We start from the raw sequence: 17500 nt of genomic DNA on the forward strand, positions 1-17500 counted from the left end.
TGTGACCCCTCTCCTCCTGCTGCAGAAAAACTGATGGTCTACATCGCTGAGAGAGACCTGCCTGCCCCCTGCCACTGCTGATCCGCAGGAGAAACCACACACACCCTGCAAGAGACCAACCAGAAACCACACACACCCTGCAAGAGACCAACCAGAAACCACACACACCCTGCAAGAGACCAACCAGAGACCACACACACCCTGCAAGAGACCAACCAGAGACCACACACACCCTGCAAGTGACCAACCAGAGACCACACACACCCAATGGGAGAAACCACACAGAAACCACCCACACTGCAGGTGAAACCCCACATATGGCATTGGAGAGACCACACAGAGACCACAGTAACAGGTGGATACTTCAGTACACAGACCACTACATGAATCCCACACCCATCTGTGCAGGTCCCCAGTGCACAGCTGTGCGGTCTCTCCTCTGAGACCGGGGGGGCCGTGATACCCATCACCCCGACACCAGTGCGGTCTCTCCTCTGAGACCGGGGGGGGGGTCCAGATACCCATCACCCCAACACCAGTGGGGTCTCTCCTCTGAGACTGGGGGACCGTGATACCCATCACCCCGACAGCAGTGCGCAGCTGTGTGGTCTCTCCTCTGCTCGGTGTTCGGCCGCTCTCTCCTGCCCCAGGGGGCAGCAGCGCCTCCATCTTTACCCCAGGCTCTCTCTCGCTCTGTTTTAAAAGCACTCATTTTCTGACAATCATAATCCTGCTGACGCGGTAATGATCTATAACTCTACACGAAGGGGCGTGTCTTACTGCTGCTGATGTCATCCTCGTTCCCGCCCACCTGCATCCGGCTCCGCCCCCCACCGGGCCCCATCTTCTGTAAATATGATCGTGGCCCCGCGGCACGCGCCTGAGAGACACCGGCCCTCGGAGACTTCCTGTTTAAATGTTGATTTATAGAGCGTTAGTTTCAGTCGCTCCCTCTGAAGCTCTGCCCCAGTCTGAACCGCCCTGTGAAAAGCCCCCTCATCTGTACAAACTCCATCTAAAGCCAAAATGAGCCAATTAGGATCCTTCCAAACCCTCTGTAGCCTCAGGTTTAGTGTGAAAATCTACAGATGAACGTTTGGTCCTACAGTGACGGCACTGGGAGCGTGATCTTCAGGGTCAGTGTGGCTGTGGGTGGGCCCAGTTTATACTGTACCGGTGACGTTAATAGTGCGTTTATGTATTTATGTAGAACAAATACCTGCTTTGTCTCTCTGGGCCTTTTCGAGCAATTGGTAGCAGAGGGTTGTGTTTTCTGTTTAAACCTGACTAGCATGCCCACAGATTAATTATCGCTTTCCATTTTTTGTTCTGGCCCAAGGGTTCTGTGTAGCAAGGTTCAGATTTTCCCACCTGTCCTTCCTGTGCGTCCAGGAAGAGGAGACGGCCTGAAGGGTCTCTGTCTGTGCTGATGGGATTTGTAGTTTTTGGTGACTAGAGGCGTTGCGTCCTGCAGAAAGATGACTACATTGGGTTTCAGAATCCTGGACGTGGCTGGATAAACTCTCCAGCTTGGCCCCGCCCACAACTGGGTTTCCCATGGTGATACAGCTAGGCCCTGCCCACAACTGGGTTTCCCATGGTGATACAGCTAGGCTCCACCCCCAGAGCCTCAATTTCTTTAAATCCTTCCAGAAAGAACGGCTCATTTAACTGATTCATTCCTAAGGCCACTTACTTAAATAAATGTATGTAAGACATGCATGGCAGCATCTTATCCGCTTCATATGATTGGTTGCTTCTGAGCACTACAGTGTGGCTGTTGGTTGAAAAGCAGTGTATGCTGAATGGGCTTGATCGCCATTGGAGGAACTGAGGGCTGGGGTGGGGTGGGGTGGGGGGGGGGGCATAGTGGGTGCCTTCTCACTGATTTCAAATTTGGGAGAAATTTTATGTTCAGAAGTAATTGGGAGTTTAGACCTGATGTTTTTTGTTTTGTCTTTTTTTTTTTGATAAGAAAGAATTAAGCACATATAACTTTATATGAATAGAAAATCCTTTTTAATTTTGTTTTTTTTTTTGTTTGGGTTTTTATGTATTTTTTATATATATATTGTCTTAAGATTTGGGGATACATTTTTTTTTTTTGAGGGTGTGGTTGGTGAATGCTTATGCAATCAGTTTGTTTTTATTCTGAAATTATATGGATGATTTCTTAAAATGAAGGCCCTGGCCTTGCTCCGCTGCGCAACCATTATAACACTAATTGATAGTTAAATCGTAAATAAACAGCATCTCTTTGCCTTCTTAAAAGTTGCACATTTCCTTCACTGAAGTATGTAACTAGCAATACTGTTTTTTAATAAAAATCTTTTTTTCAGAGCAGACTGTGTGCTGTGGTTTGTGAGTGTTTGCTGGTGAGATTGGTGTGCACTGTGATTGATGAGCTCAGAGGAGAATGGCCAGACTGGTCAAAGCTGACAGGAAGGTGACAGCTCAAATAACCACACATTACAACAGTGGTGTGCAGAAGAGCGTCTCTGAACACACAACGCGTCACGAAGACCAATACGTCCAGACCAATGCCTAATCTGGTCACTGAGAGTATGCGTTTGATTCGATCAGTATTTGTTTTGTTCAAAATCTGCAACTCTTTGCTCCGCTGGAGACCTCTGCATCAGGCCGATCCAACCAATCCTTACAAAACTGACAAAGGTTTCAAGGTTTTAGTTTGACCTAACATCAGACTGTGCAATGGAGTGGAGAATAGGGTGTCTTGTTCAAACTAAAGGAAAGGCTGCAAATTCTCAAATAACGGCTGTTTACAACATGAGTGGTTTTGCGGAATGCAAATGGTTTTGCCAGGGCATGTCTGAACACACGGCGTTGTTGAACCGTGGGTCACAGCAGCGGAAGGCTTCTAAGAACAGGAAGATGAGGCTACAGTGGCCGTGTGATGGGGAATGCATTGCTTGGTCTCAATTCCTGATTTCTGCTGTGCAGTTGATAGGGTGAGAATTTGGTGGACCCATCCTGCCTTGTGTTAAAGGTGCCGGCTGCAGCTGAGGTTTAATAGGGACTGCGGACCTTGCTGTGTATGGTTATACAGAGAACTATTTCCTACCATCAACTGCATATCTGCCAAAGTTACAACCAAAGCATGCCAGTATTCCTGGGCACAGTGTCAACATCGTTTCATATACTGAGATGAGACCAGGTTGGTTCGTCATAGTAAGCAGCGAGATAACAGTCCGATGATGACTTGCAAAGTAATGTTTCTATTTTGCATTTTGCATTGCATTATTTACATGTCACAAATTTGTCATTTGACACTTTTAATCCAAAGCGATTTACAAGTGCATGGGTTCTTCCGCAAAAGCATCAAATCCATAACTAGTAAAATACGCATGAAGAGCTGTTCTAAACAAAAAGACACAACAGTCATTGTAAGTGCAATTTCTTATTTTCTTTTTTAAAGGTTAGGGTTAGGCAAGCATTATCTGGAAAGTATCAATTTCAGCAACTTTACAGGATTTTCAGTGGACTTTATTATACTGTAAAAAATGTATGAGCAGTTTAAAGGCTGTTGCTCATGACATGAGCCTGACCCACTTCACCTGCAGCACCTTGCACACCCGGGCCAAGGAGAGCGGCAGGGTCAGCTGGTTTTGCTATTCTACATGACTGTTTTATTAGCATATTTGTAATTAACTTAATCGGTGTAATCATTTACTTTTTATTAAAATACTTGTGGTTAATGCATACGTTTGCTCTCCTTGCATGGTTTATTGCGTCTTTGTTGGTTGTAGATTTTAGCGTTAAAAACGAAAACGAGCACAGCTACCTTTAGGACCTTGCGATATGCAGAAATAGCCCTAGATTTACTGAAGTTGACCTCGGCTATAATCATAACAATGTACATGACTTGTATTAATCTTAGCATAATGGACATCATTTTAATATCAAATTACAAATATTTATTATATAAGCAAATTTTTCAGTGGAAACTTAAAATTTGAAATTGTGGTGCAATACGCTTGTCACTGGATGTTTTTCTATCGCTGAATGGGAAACGAAGGCAAAATCCAGTTTTCTCTATCGAATTTGGACAAGTAGCTAACGTTGAAATGTCAAGGCCATGCGTGATGCCACCATTGTGGGTCAGACATTTTATGGTGACTGTCCAGGTGTTCAAATGTAGACCGAAAAGAGCCGGAATGGCCGTTAATGGCCTGTAGTTTCCCAACATCCTTGTACATCCTTGTTTCTCAGCGTTGCACGTTACGCTGGAAAAAGTAAAGTAGCCACTCTAATCGGGGAACCTGCTATATCACCGTTGTTTAAAACGCATATAGCAGCTAGAATACATCTGGAAAACATTTGTTAATTTATCTTCTAAGCTAAAAAGTTGTTGTAAGCTCTGTAAGTTGACAAAGACCTGTTGTGTTAAAACGACTTTAAGCGAACTTATAAAAGAAGGTAAGCAGGTGCAGTTCTTACAAGTTGCTCGTTGTACTACCCATTTTAGCTAGTCAGCCAGCATGTGTTTCCCGACGACCTTGGGTCTGGTTAGCGAACGGTTTCCGTGGCATATTCGTGGCCCACATGTTAGCTACCTAGCCCTGGTAGCAATTCTAGGCCTGTACCTTGGTTTGTTTAGGCAGTTAGCCGTGTGTTGAACATGACATGGCATGGTAGTCGGCATGAAGCGATGCAGCGTAGGTGCTAACAAATTAGTGAGCGTCGTACAGCAGGGGTGGGTTAGCTATCTGAAGATGCGTGTGCCATTAACTGGAATTTTGTTTATAATTTACTGCTGTTCCAGCGGATAGTCAAAATAGCACTGCCGTTCTGAGCAACAAGTTCTGTTAAAATAGAATCCAGAATCTGGTGTCTTTCTGGTGTCTTTACTACAGTTTAGGTGTTCTGTCAGTTTTTTATCCAGATTAGAGAAAATTGCTTGACGAATTTAAGTTACACTTCATTGATATCAAATAACGAGTAAGCAAGGTTAAGGAAACATAATTTACCATTTTTTTCACCTGCTAGCTAACGTTACTTATACGACTATGTGTGGGGCTAGTTGGCGTTTAGCAGCCAGATAGATAGCTCCAAGGCGCATATGATGTAACCCGAGACCGGTCCTGTGTGTCCTAGTTTCAGCACAACGCTCATTCTCTTTTAATGGACCAGATAGAAACCTGTTGTGCCTGTTATGGCGAAATACCGAAGAGCGCAGTTACAAAACCCCCACACACACACACACACACACACACACACACACACAAAGAAAAAAAAATGGAAGTATGATTTCACTTCACGATATGTAATCTTGCGGGTTCTGCTGTTGCTTGTTCCGCCGTCACATTATATCCCACGTCCTGTTCCTGCCTAATTGTATTTATTCAGTTCAGTAATAATTCAACGTTATTCATTTTCATGACTTTGATCCTTGATATAGAGAAACTATTAACTACCAGTGAAATGCGATGGAAATGAACGTGCATTTTTATTTGGAACATAATTACTTGTTGTGAAGTTGTGAAGAACATTATCGCAGTTTTGCCATCTAATGCAAGCTAATGTTCGACCAGTCTGGCCCTTCTCCTCTGACCTCTGTCTTACATTTACATTACATTTTAGTCATTTGGCAGACGCTTTTAATCCAAAGTGACTTACAAGTGCATAGGTTCAAAGCATCACATTCATAACTAGGAAAATACACATGAAGTGCTGTTCTAAACATATAGTCAGAAAGGGGGGCGGGGGAAATCAGGAGGGAGGACTAAGGTAGAGTTTGAAAAGGTGTGTTTTTAGTCTGCATCGAAATAGGGGGAGGGATTCTGCTGTCCTGACAGTGGTAGGCAAGTCATTCCACCACTGAGGAACCAGAACGGAAAACAGGCGTGAACGTGCAGCTCGACCACCAGGTGCTAGAGAGGGAACCATAAGGCGACCAGAGCTGGCAGACCGGAGTGGTCTAGCTGGGGAGTTCTCCAAGAACATTGCTACAGTGACCCAGGCGTGCAGGTTCTTCCTGTACAACATCCGGAGAATCCGACCCTTTCTCACCACCTACTCCACTCAGCTCCTTGTTCAAGCAATGGTCCTGTCCCGCCTGGACTATTGCAATTCTCTGCTGTCTGGCCTTCCAGCATCTGCCATCAGACCCCTACAACTCATCCAGAATGCTGCAGCCCATCTGGTATTCAATGTTCCCAGACATCCACATGTCACCCCCCTGCTCAGCAACCTCCTGCAACCAACCAGCTGCCTGTTATGGCTCGCATCAAATTTAAAACTTTGGTGCTCGCATACCAGGCAGTTAAAGGATCAGCCCCTGTGTATATTCAATCCCTTATCAAGACCTATACACCAACAAGAACCCTCCGTTCTGCCACTTCGTGCCGTCTGGCGCCTCCCCCTCGCCACACCTGCACTTCACGCTCACGACTGCTGTCTGTCCTGGTCCCACGGTGGTGGAATGACCTCCCGGTGGATGTCAGAACGGCAGAGTCTCTGACCTCCTTCAAGCGCAGACTGAAGACCCATCTCTTCAGGCTACACCTTTCCCTCCCCAACTCACAATCACTGTGATTAGCCTTAGACCGTAATGGCACTCATGTATAGATATCGGTACTTGTAGAGGTATTGTTGTTTTTATTGGCTGCCAACTGTGGTAGGACTCGGAATTGTACTGTCCTTGTTGTACGTCGCTCTGGATAAGAGCGTCTGCCAAATGCCAATAATGTAATGTCCTCTCAGGTCCACTTTTGCACTTGTTCTTGTGTTTGATTTGCACTTTGTTGTACGTCGCTCTGGATAAGAGCGTCTGCTAAATGCCACGTAATGTAATGTAATGTAATGGGAGTAGGGAGTGATCAAGGATTGTATGTAAGGTGGGGCAGTCCCCTTAGCAGCCTGAAATGCCAACACTAGGGCCTTGAATCGGATGCGTGCGGCAATAGGAAGCCAGTGGAGGCCAATGAGAAGCGGGGTGACATGAGCCGACCTGGGCTGACTGGTGATCAGGCGGGCTGCAGCATTCTGGACCAGCTGGAGGAGCTTGATGGCACACGCTGGGAGACCGGCTAATCCAGTTGCAGTTGCAGTAATCCAGGCGGGAAATGACGAGCGCCTGGACTAGGAGCTGGGTGGCTTTCTCCATCAGGAGATGACGGATACGACGTATATTATAGAGGAAGAACCTGCAGGTTCTGGCATTGGAGGATACTTGTGGAGCCAGGGTGAGGCAGTTATCAAGAGTGACCCCCAAGATTCTTTGCCGTACGGGAGGTCTTTAACAACACACTTTTCCCCACAGAACTGATGCCCACTGGCTGTTTTTTGTTTTACGTACCATTCTCTGCAAACTCTAGGGACTGTTGGCATGAAAATCCCAGGAGATCAGCAGTTTCTGCGATACTCAAACCGCTCTGTCTGGCACCAACAATCATGCCACGGTCAAAGTCACGTAGATCACATTTCTTCCCCATTCTGACATTTGGTCTGAACAACAGCTGAACCTCTTGATGACAACTGCATGATGTTATGCAGTTAATGATTGGCTGATTAAATATCTGCATCAACAAGCTGGTGTACAGGTCTACCTAATAAATTGCTCACTGATTGTATATAACTGTTAATAATTAGCAATCATAATGTCACCCCGTGGTTGTGAAATGGACATATGTTGTTTGGGAAATGGGGTTGTAACTTATTGGTTGTAGATTTGATTTTACAGTAAATGCATGATCAGCGCAGTCCATTAGTATTTGGTCAGAGGTACAATTTCTGTTCCCTTGGCTCTGTATTTCAGAACATTGGATTTTAAATGAAACAATGAATATGATGTAAAAGTGCAGACTGACCTTTAATTTGAGGGTATTCACATCAACTGTAGAGGTCTTCCTTGGCCTACCAGAGCCTGCATTCACCATTTCTCAACCTCATAATGGCTTAACCTTGGCTTTCATTGGCACTAGTCATGTTGACAAATGCTAATAACACAGACTCCAATGGCAACCAAAAGCCTAGAATCAAGACTAGATATTGAAAGCTTTCTAACCTGTTCTAAGGAAGTGATTGAATACACTGGAGTAATCAGAAACAGCCAAGAAGCCAACTGTCCGATTACTTTTGGTCCCGTAAACCTGGGGGACCTACTATGTATCAAAAGGGATGTTGTTCTTACATGGATCACCCAATATGGCTGTAAATACCCTCAAATTAAAGGTGGCAGTCTGCACTTTAACCCCATGTTCATTGTTTCACATCAAATCCAACATGCTGGAGTACATTGCCAATAGAACAGAAGTGCTTATGGACTTCACTGCACCTGGTTATTCGCTGTATCCATTGCGTTGGATGTGTGGGTGCTGTGGCAGGGCTGTGCCTTGCAGGGCTGGATGTGGCTGTGGCAGGGCTGTGCCTTGCAGGGCTGGGTGTGGCTGTGACAGGGCTGTGCCTTGCAGGGCTGGATGTGTGGGTGCTGTGGCAGGGCTGTGCCTTGCAGGGCTGGATGTGGCTGTGACAGGGCTGTGCCTTGCAGGGCTGGATGTGGCTGTGACAGGGCTGTGCCTTGCAGGGCTGGATGTGTGGGTGCTGTGGCAGGGCTGTGCCTTGCAGGGCTGGATGTGTGGGTGCTGTGGCAGGGCTGTGCCTTGCAGGGCTGGATGTGTGGGTGCTGTGGCAGGGCTGTGCCTTGCAGGGCTGGATGTGGCTGTGACAGGGCTGTGCCTTGCAGGGCTGGATGTGGCTGTGACAGGGCTGTGCCTTGCAGGGCTGGATGTGGCTGTGGCAGAGGCACGGGTTCGAGCAGAAGCTGCTGGATGCGCTGCAGGGGCAGCAGCGGAGCAGCCTGTTCTGCGACACGCTCCTGCAGGCCGAGGGTGAGAGCAGCTCCGCACCTCGCTGTTCAGAGCCAGTAATGTGTACGCTCAGTCACCCCCTCCCTCTCTCTCCTCCCTCTCTCTTTCACCCCCTCCCTCTCTCTCCTCCCTCTCTCTTTCACCCCCTCCCTGTCTCTCCTCCCTCTCTCTTTCACCCCCTCCCTGTGTCTCTCCTCCCTCTCTCTTTCACCCCCTCCCTCTCTCTCCTCCCTCTTTCACCCCCTCCCTCTCTCTCCTCCCTCTTTCACCCCCTCCCTGTGTCTCTCCTCCCTCTCTCTTTCACCCCCTCCCTGTGTCTCTCCTCCCTCTCTCTTTCACCCCCTCCCTCTCTCTCCTCCCTCTTTCACCCCCTCCCTCTCTCTCCTCCCTCTTTCACCCCCTCCCTCTCTCTCCTCCCTCTTTCACCCCCTCCCTGTGTCTCTCCTCCCTCTCTCTTTCACCCCCTCCCTGTGTCTCTCCTCCCTCTCTCTTTCACCCCCTCCCTCTCTCTCCTCCCTCTTTCACCCCCTCCCTCTCTCTCCTCCCTCTCTCTTTCACCCCCTCCCTGTCTCTCCTCCCTCTCTCTTTCACCCCCTCCCTGTGTCTCTCCTCCCTCTCTCTTTCACCCCCTCCCTGTGTGTCTCCTCCCTCTCTCTTTCACCCCCTCCCTGTCTCTCCTCCCTCTCTCTTTCACCCCCTCCCTGTGTCTCTCCTCCCTCTCTCTTTCACCCCCTCCCTGTCTCTCCTCCCTCTCTCTTTCACCCCCTCCCTGTGTCTCTCCTCCCTCTCTCTTTCACCCCCTCCCTCTCTCCATCCCACCATTCTCTCTCTCTCCTCCCTCTCTCTTTCACCCCCTCCCTCTCTCTCCTCTCTCTTTCACCCCCTCCCTCTCTCTCCTCCCTCTTTCACCCCCTCCCTGTGTCTCTCCTCCCTCTCTCTTTCACCCCCTCCCTCTCTCCATCCCACCATTCTCTCTCTCTCCTCCCTCTCTCTTTCACCCCCTCCCTCTCTCTCCTCTCTCTTTCACCCCCTCCCTCTCTCTCCTCTCTCTTTCACCCCCTCCCTGTGTCTCTCCTCCCTCTCTCTTTCACCCCCTCCCTGTGTCTCTCCTCCCTCTCTCTTTCACCCCCTCCCTCTCTCTCCTCTCTCTTTCACCCCCTCCCTGTGTCTCTCCTCCCTCTCTCTTTCACCCCCTCCCTGTGTCTCTCCTCCCTCTCTCTTTCACCCCCTCCCTCTCTCCATCCCACCATTCTCTCCCTCTCTCTCCTCCCTCTCTCTTTTACCCCCTCCCTGTGTCTCTCCTCCCTCTCTCTTTCACCCCCTCCCTCTCCTCCCTCTCTCTTTCACCCCCTCCCTCTCTCTCCTCCCTCTCTCTTTCACCCCCTCCCTGTGTCTCTCCTCCCTCTCTCTTTCACCCCCTCTCTCTCCTCCCTCTCTCTTTCACCCCCTCTCTCCTCCCTCTCTCTTTCACCCCCTCCCTGTGTCTCTCCTCCCTCTCTCTTTCACCCCCTCCCTCTCTCTCCTCCCTCTCTCTTTTACCCCCTCCCTCTCTCATGCCTCTACCTCCTTCCTCTCTCCCTCCCTCTCTCTCCTGCCTCCACCTCCTTCCTCTCCCTCTCTCTCTCTCCGTCTCTCTCCTGCCTCCACCTCCTCCCTCTCTCCCTCTCTCTGTCTCCTGCCTCCACCTCCTCCCTCTCTCCCTCTCTCCCTCTCTCCCTCTCTCAGGTATATCTGTTCCGGCCCACAGCTGTGTCTTGGCGGCGCTGAGCCCCGCCCTCGCTCAGGTTCTGTGCCGAGGCCCCGCCCCCCCCCCTGGGCGGACCCGGCTGCTGGAGCTGCAGGCCGTGGGGGCGGAGCCTCTGCTGCGGCTGGTGGGCTTCCTGTACTCGGGCCGGCTGCAGGGGGACGGGCCGGCCGAGCGGGACCAGCTCCTGCAGGCCGCGGCCAGCCTGGGGATCCAGGGACTCCTGGAGGAGGCGGAGGAGGAGGAGGAGGGAGGGAGGAGAGGAGAGGGGGAGGGAGGGAGGAGAGGAGAGGGGGAGGAGGAGGGGGGCACAGACATGGGAACGCAGACAGACTGCGCAGATGCTGATGCTCGCGTCCACATTTCCCCCAAACGTCCTCACCCCGTAGTGATGACCTCGCCATCGCTCCCCGCTCCGGGCCAGGCTCCTCTCAGACCCCCAGCTGGCCAGCTCCCCTGTGCCACGATGCCATCTGAGGGCAGTGACGACTATTTCTCTCTGTCGTCGTCCGCAGCCCCCGGGCTGGCTGGCGTCTCTCCTACAAAGAGAGCCGCTGCCCCGGCTGATGTTGCCATGGAGACCGCCAACTGTGGTACCGGCCAACTCGCTGTCCGTACTGTGGCGCTGAGTGATGATGTCACAGCAGCCCCACCTATGGGCTGTGCCTCTGCTCTGGCTGCTCTTGCCCCAGGTCCGGGTTATGCTGCCCGTGTGAGGCCTGGTTTCATCCCACCAGCAGAGAGCCACAGCCCAGCAGACACAGGGTCCAGAGGGGGGGCTGTCCTCGGCGCTAGGAGGGGGGCGGCCCGGACGTGCGCCGGGGACAAGCCGGGCAAGCGGCGGCAGCGAGGCAGTCGTAGTCTGGGCGGCAGCCACGTTCTGATCCCCGGCCCGATTGAGGATGGAAAGGTGGGGAGGATGAGGAGCAGCAGGATGAGGGGTAGGGGCAGGGGCCAGGGAAGGGGCAGGGCTGGCACCCTGCAGGCCCGGCAGAGGGACTGCCGGATATCCATCAAGATCAGACTGAGGCGGCAGTGCAAGGGCCACCTCTGGGAGATCGTCAGCAGGAGGGAGGAAGGCGTGGCCTCCACCCCCAGGGGCGGGAACTCCGTAGGCAGGGGGAGGGGCCTGAGGCATCGGCAAAACCTGCCCACGCTCGGCAGAATCATCCGGAGCAAGGTAGGTGGGCCTTTGTTTCTGTTTTGTTCTTTGTTTCATCCATCCATTGTCTAACAGCTGAATCCAGGTCCGGGTCGCAGTAGCAACAGGGCAAGCAGAGCAGCCCAAATATCCCTCACCCCAGCAAATTCCTCTAAATAATCCTGGGGATCCTAAGGCTGCCCCAGGCCGAGCTAGGAGATATAATCCCTCCAGCGTGTCCTGGGTCTGTCCCTGGGTCTGCCTGGAACACCCCCAAAGGAGGCACCCAGGGGGCAGCCTGAACCCCCTCAGCTGACTCCTCTCAATGAGGAGGAGCACCTCCTCATCTGACTCCTCTCTACTGAGAGGTCCTCCAGGATGGCTGAGCTCCTCATCCTATCAGGGGGAGTAAACCCTGCTACCCTCTGGAGGAAGCTCACTTCACCCGCTTGTATTTGTGATCTCCTTCTTCTGGTCACTACCTCTAGATTGTGACCATAGGTGGGATGAAGATCGAATGTTAAATCCAGAGAGTTTCAATGCTTTCCTCACCACCATCGTCTGACACAAGGGCCGCATTACTGGGGACACAGCACCTACATGTCTGTCAGTCTCCTGATCCCTTTTTTCATCGTGAAGAAGACCCTGGGATACCTGAACTCCTCCACCTGGGGCAGTTGTTCATAACATCCATGTTTGTAGACATGGAGATGCTGACCCTCATCCCAAGCACATTACACTGGCCTGCAAGCTGTTATAGTGCATGACAATGAGGCCAAAAGGACAACATCATCTGCAAACAGCAGAGGAGCCACCACTGTATCCCCAAAACTCGAAACTCTCCATACCTCGGCTGAGGCTCCTGTCCATGAACGCCCCGGAACAGGAGGAGAGACACGGTGCACCTTGGTGGCCGGGCGTCATTAGCTCAGGTGGTTGTCTGGCTGTCGGAAGCTGGTTCAGTCGCTCTCCCATTTCATTATCACCCTCTCTGCTCCCACCCTTTGCCGGACGGGCATTGCACCTGACCCCCACCCTGAACCTTACAGCGCTGGGCCCACGTGGTGATCCTGTACGGTCTTTTTTGGACTGGGCCCAGCCAAGTTAAATGGGCTGCTGGCCCCCAGGTCAGGCGTTAGGGATGGGTCCTGGTAACCCTGTTCCGGGCTGGGTAAACTGGATCTTTTGATATTATACCATTTAGTAAGGGTCGCTTGGATCATGTTTCTCTGGGTCCTCACCCCAGTTCACCTGTTCACCGTGGAAGATCATTTGTTCAGCTCTACTAGCTGAACTCGTGTAGTGTGCTTGTGTGCTCTGGTATAGTGTGCTCTGTCCTAATGGCGATTTCTCCCCTGCCAACAGGATCTGTACAGTATGTTTCTGTGTTTCTTTGCGTTTCCTCTGTGCTGTGGGGGCTTTTGGAGTTAAATTTGCAACTCTCTAAATTTCTCTCTGAATGTCCCCCCTCTCTACCCCTGCCCCCCTCCCCAGGATGGTCTCCCGGTCGTGAAGAGGCCAAGGCGGCTCTCCAGGGCCCCCCCCCTCCCTCAGCGGATCTTCAGCGCCCTGACACTTTCCCCTCCATCCGCCCTGTCCTCGCCCCCTACCCTCACCCCACTGTCCCCTCCCCACAAACCCGTCCCACTGCTGCAAACCAGCCCCGCCCGCGCCTCTGCGCAGGCTGTGCCCCTCCCCCCCGCCCCGCCCATCGCCGAGGACTCAGACGAGCAGATTGGGAAACTCCTGGATGACATCATGATGGGTCTGAACATCCTGCCCCCAATCATCGTGGAGAGGGATGCTGGCAGGAACCTGGAACCCTCGGGTGCCTGTGCTTACCCCTGCCCCCGGACCCCAGAGCCGCCGAGGCCAGGGAGCGGTGAGATGATTGCTCCGTTTGAAAGCTTAGTGTGAATGTTTACTATGAATACCCAGTCAGTGGGTATTCATTCACTGACTGGGTATTCACAGTGTGGAGGAGCGGAGCTGAAAATAAATGTGGCCTTTCATGACCTTGAGTCATTGGTTCTCAGCTTCTGTGACTGTGGCTTAATTCTGCAATCAGTGTCTCTCTGTTTCGCAGGGTTATCATGTCCCAGGACTCAGGACGGCTCGCCTCCGATCAACCACCAATCAGGGTACAATGGTTCCCAAGAGACTACATTTCCCAGACTTACCCAGCAAGCCTCGGATGAGATGTGCATGCTGGACCACTTCCTGTGGTCGCGTGACAGTCACGTGGGTGGAGCCTGGGAGAGATCTGCACCTGGGCCCGGTGACGGTGGTGGCGCGGTCCCTGCTGGAGACCAGACTGGAGCTGGCCGGCACGGGCACCAAAGTTACTCCTTCGCCCCGCAGCCCGGTGTCGCCCCGGCAACTGGCACCATGAGGCAGGGCGGCCCAGCGGCCCCGGCGAGGAGAACGGCAGTGACCCTGGGGCCGGGCCAGGCCTCGTCCCTGTCCCCCTGGACAGAACTACGAATCCCACAGTTCCTCTCTCCGCCCCCGCCCATCACGCCGAGCCTGGACGAGCTGCGCCTGCCGGCCCGTCTCTCTCCCCTCGGCATGGAAGCAGCGCCGCCGAAAAACGCCGCAGGCAGTTCAGCCCTGCCTAAAATTCCCACCGCTCCCCCCCCTCCGGCCTCGGGCCCTCGGCCTCCCCAGCCTCTCCCGTCATGGCTCTGTCCCTTCCCCGTCCCCCTGCACGACCTGCCCACCCCCCTGCACTGTGCACTACAAGTCCCATCATGCCCCTGTCCTCCCCAGAGCCAGCGGGGGCCGCGATGCAGCCGAAAGGGAGCGGCCGAGAGGCGCAGGACCAGGGCTGAGGAAGGGGAAGGGACCAGCATGAGGAAGACTGCGACCAGGGGACCGTCTTTGGAAGACAGGAGGCGGAGAAAGGGATGGAAAGAAGAGGAGGGAAAGAAGCCGAAGCCGGCAGCTCCCTGCAGGACGATGCAGAAGACGGGGCCACGCAGCGTTGGGCGGGGCAGGGGTGGGCGGGGCAGGGGTGGGGCCAGAAGGGCGCTGACAGTGAGCTCAGCCTCACTGAACCCCAACATGAACCCCAACATGAACCCCAGCATGAACCCTGGCAGAGCCGGCGTCTGCGCAGCCAAACTGCGCAACGGCTGCGTGAGGAAGACTCGGAGGCCAGCTGGCTGCGCGGGAAACCCGCGGCAGACGGACTGTGCTGATGAACTGAAGAGGTCTGCAATCAGCGCAAATAGAGTAGACAGGTCTACAGTCTGCGCAGATAATGTACAGAAGCCGAGTGTCTGCGCAGGTGGGGTAAAGCAGGAGGGCGTCTGCCTGACTGTCAAACCGCCCCTGACCTGCGCAGACGGGCAGCAGAGGGCAGCAGCCAGCCCCAGGCCAGAGCCACCCCCGAAGCGAGGCCGGGGCAGACCCCGTAAGAGACCCATAGAAAAGGAGGCAACTGGAGGACCAACGTCCATTTTGGCTCCGGACGGCTCTGGTGGACCGATGGGTGAGCATGGACACAAACCAGCGAGTAAGAGGAGGAGGATCACCATGCCCAGCAGGCTGGAGACTTCCCTGAGGACACAAAGAAGCAGAGCATGCTGGGAAAGAGAACCCGGGACCCCTTCTGCTATAGCCCAACTGAGCAGCATCCACGGAGAGGAACAGAGGATCCACGGAGAGGAAGAGATGGCCCAGGGAGATGGAGAGAGAAGAGAGGAGGAGATTAAGAGGATTGGAGGGTTAATGGAAGGGATGGTGATTGTTCAGCTGGGGGAGATCGGGCTGGATGGAGTGATGGAGATGGAGGAGAGAAGGGATGTGATGGTAGACCCTGAGCCACAGAAGAACAGTACTGGTGAATGTGTGGAGCAAGAGGCAAAGGAGAACAGTGGGAGGCAGGGAAGGAGTTCAGGAGGAGGAGAGCGGGGGGACAACTCTGAGAAACAGGAGGGAGTGCAAGTGCAGGCCACGCCCACAGCTGAGAAAGAGGTAGGTCAGGCCACGCCCTCTATCCAGTGGGAGGGTTCTCAGGCCACGCTCTCTGTCCAGCGGGAGGAATCTCAGGCCACACCCTCTGTCCAGTGGGAGGACGTTCAGGCCACGCCCACTGTCCAGCGGGAGGACGTTCAGGCCACGCCCACTGTCCAGCGGGAGGGATCTCAGGCCACACCCACTGTCCAGCGGGAGGGATCTCAGGCCACACCCACTGTCCAGCGGGAGGACGTTCAGGCCACGCCCACTGTCCAGCGGGAGGACGTTCAGGCCACGCTCACTGTCCAGCGGGAGGACGTTCAGGCCACGCCCACTGTCCAGCGGGAGGACGTTCAGGCCACACCCACTGTCCAGCGGGAGGACGTTCAGGCCACGCCCACTGTCCAGCGGGAGGGATCTCAGGCCACACCCACCAGAGCAGTAGCTCTTACAGATGTAGTCAGACATGGTGAGACCGACCCTAATGATGTCATCTCCGCTGACTCAGCATCTACGAGGAGCGAGGAGGAGGAGGAGGAGATGAACATGGGGGAGGGAGAGAGGAGAGGGGAGGAGGAGATGAACATTGGGGAGGGAGAGAGGAGAGGGGAGGAAGAGATGAACATGGGGGAGGGAGAGAAGAGAGGGGAGGAGGAGATGAACATGGGAGAGGGAGAGAGGAGAGGGGAGGAGGAGATGAACATGGGGGAGGGAGAGAGGAGAGGGGAGGAGGAGAGAGGAGAGGAGGAGAGACCCCCAGCCCAGAGTAATCCCAGGTGCCAGGAACAGGCGACTCGCACAGAACGGAGGGAGCCGGATGGAGTGAGAGTAGAAAGCGGGGTGGAGAACGACAGGCTCATGGGACAGATGGGACCCAGGGAGGGAGAGGAGGCAGGAGGAGAGAGAGAGAGTGAGGGAGATGAGAGAGGAGGAGAGAGAGAGATGGAGGGAGAGGAGGTGGGAGGAGAGAGAGAGATGGAGGGAGAGGAGGCAGGAGGAGAGAGAGAGAGTGAGGGAGAGGAGAGAGGAGGAGAGAGAGATAGTGAGGGAGAAGAGAGAGGTGCAGAGAGAGAGAGTGAGGGAGAGGAGAGTGGAGGAGAGAGAGAGAAGGAGGGAGAGGAGAGAGGAGGAGAGAGAGAGAGTGAGGGAGAGGAGAGAGGAACAGAGAGAGAGATGGAGGGAGAGGAGGCGGGAGCAGAGGCTGATTTGAGGAGGGATGAGGAGGATGGGCCAGACCCCTCCCAGGCAGGTGGGACCCCCCACACACAGCAGCCGTCCTGCACAGGTAAACTTCTCAACCCAAACATCCTCCTGATTTCAGGGAACAGGTCTCATTTGAAAAAACGTGTTGAATTTCAGAAAGACACTCTGATTGGGAAGATTATTTCAGTTTGGGGAAACTGGGTTTAATTTGAGAAACTTAATTTTTGAGAATTAGCTCACTTTAGCTTACTTTGAGAACTAAGTTGCAGGAACTACTGTAATTTCAAGAGTCTTAATTCAGCATACTGCTCCACTATTCATCACTCTCCTCTTACTCAATTCAATTTCTACAAAATACCAAGATTATTCATCCGCTCCCACTCTTTATAAACTTCATCACATGATTGCAATGAATTAATTTTGTGTGATTATACCAATGAGCCAAAGCTTTATGACCACTCACAGATGAAGAGAATAACGTTGATTATCTCGTTTCAAAGGCACATGGTGAAGGTCGGGTATATATTAGACGGTAATATATGAGGTGTGGTTCTCGTAGTCTACGTGTTGGATGTGGGAGAACCAGGCAGGTGTAAAGACCTGAGCGACTTTGACCCAGGGCCA

The 17500-nt window shown here is 52.9% G+C and overlaps 1 protein-coding gene across 8 annotated transcripts in view; it reads left to right on the plus strand.

Annotated features, from left to right (window-relative positions):
• The window catches only part of ctnnd1 (catenin (cadherin-associated protein), delta 1), a 34607-nt gene extending 34368 nt beyond the window's left edge, over nucleotides 1–239 (plus strand). For all 8 annotated transcript variants that reach the window (XM_061244546.1, XM_061244550.1, XM_061244548.1 and 5 more), the window contains one exon: nucleotides 26–239. In XM_061244546.1, the coding sequence (XP_061100530.1) occupies nucleotides 26–81 (56 nt within the window). In that variant the 3' untranslated portion in view covers nucleotides 82–239. The remainder of the gene's footprint in view (nucleotides 1–25) is intronic.
• Nucleotides 240–17500: the final 17261 nt, after the last annotated feature.

Source organism: Conger conger, chromosome 6, assembly GCF_963514075.1.
Source record: "Conger conger chromosome 6, fConCon1.1, whole genome shotgun sequence".
In the NCBI taxonomy this organism is placed as follows: Eukaryota; Metazoa; Chordata; class Actinopteri; order Anguilliformes; family Congridae; genus Conger; species Conger conger.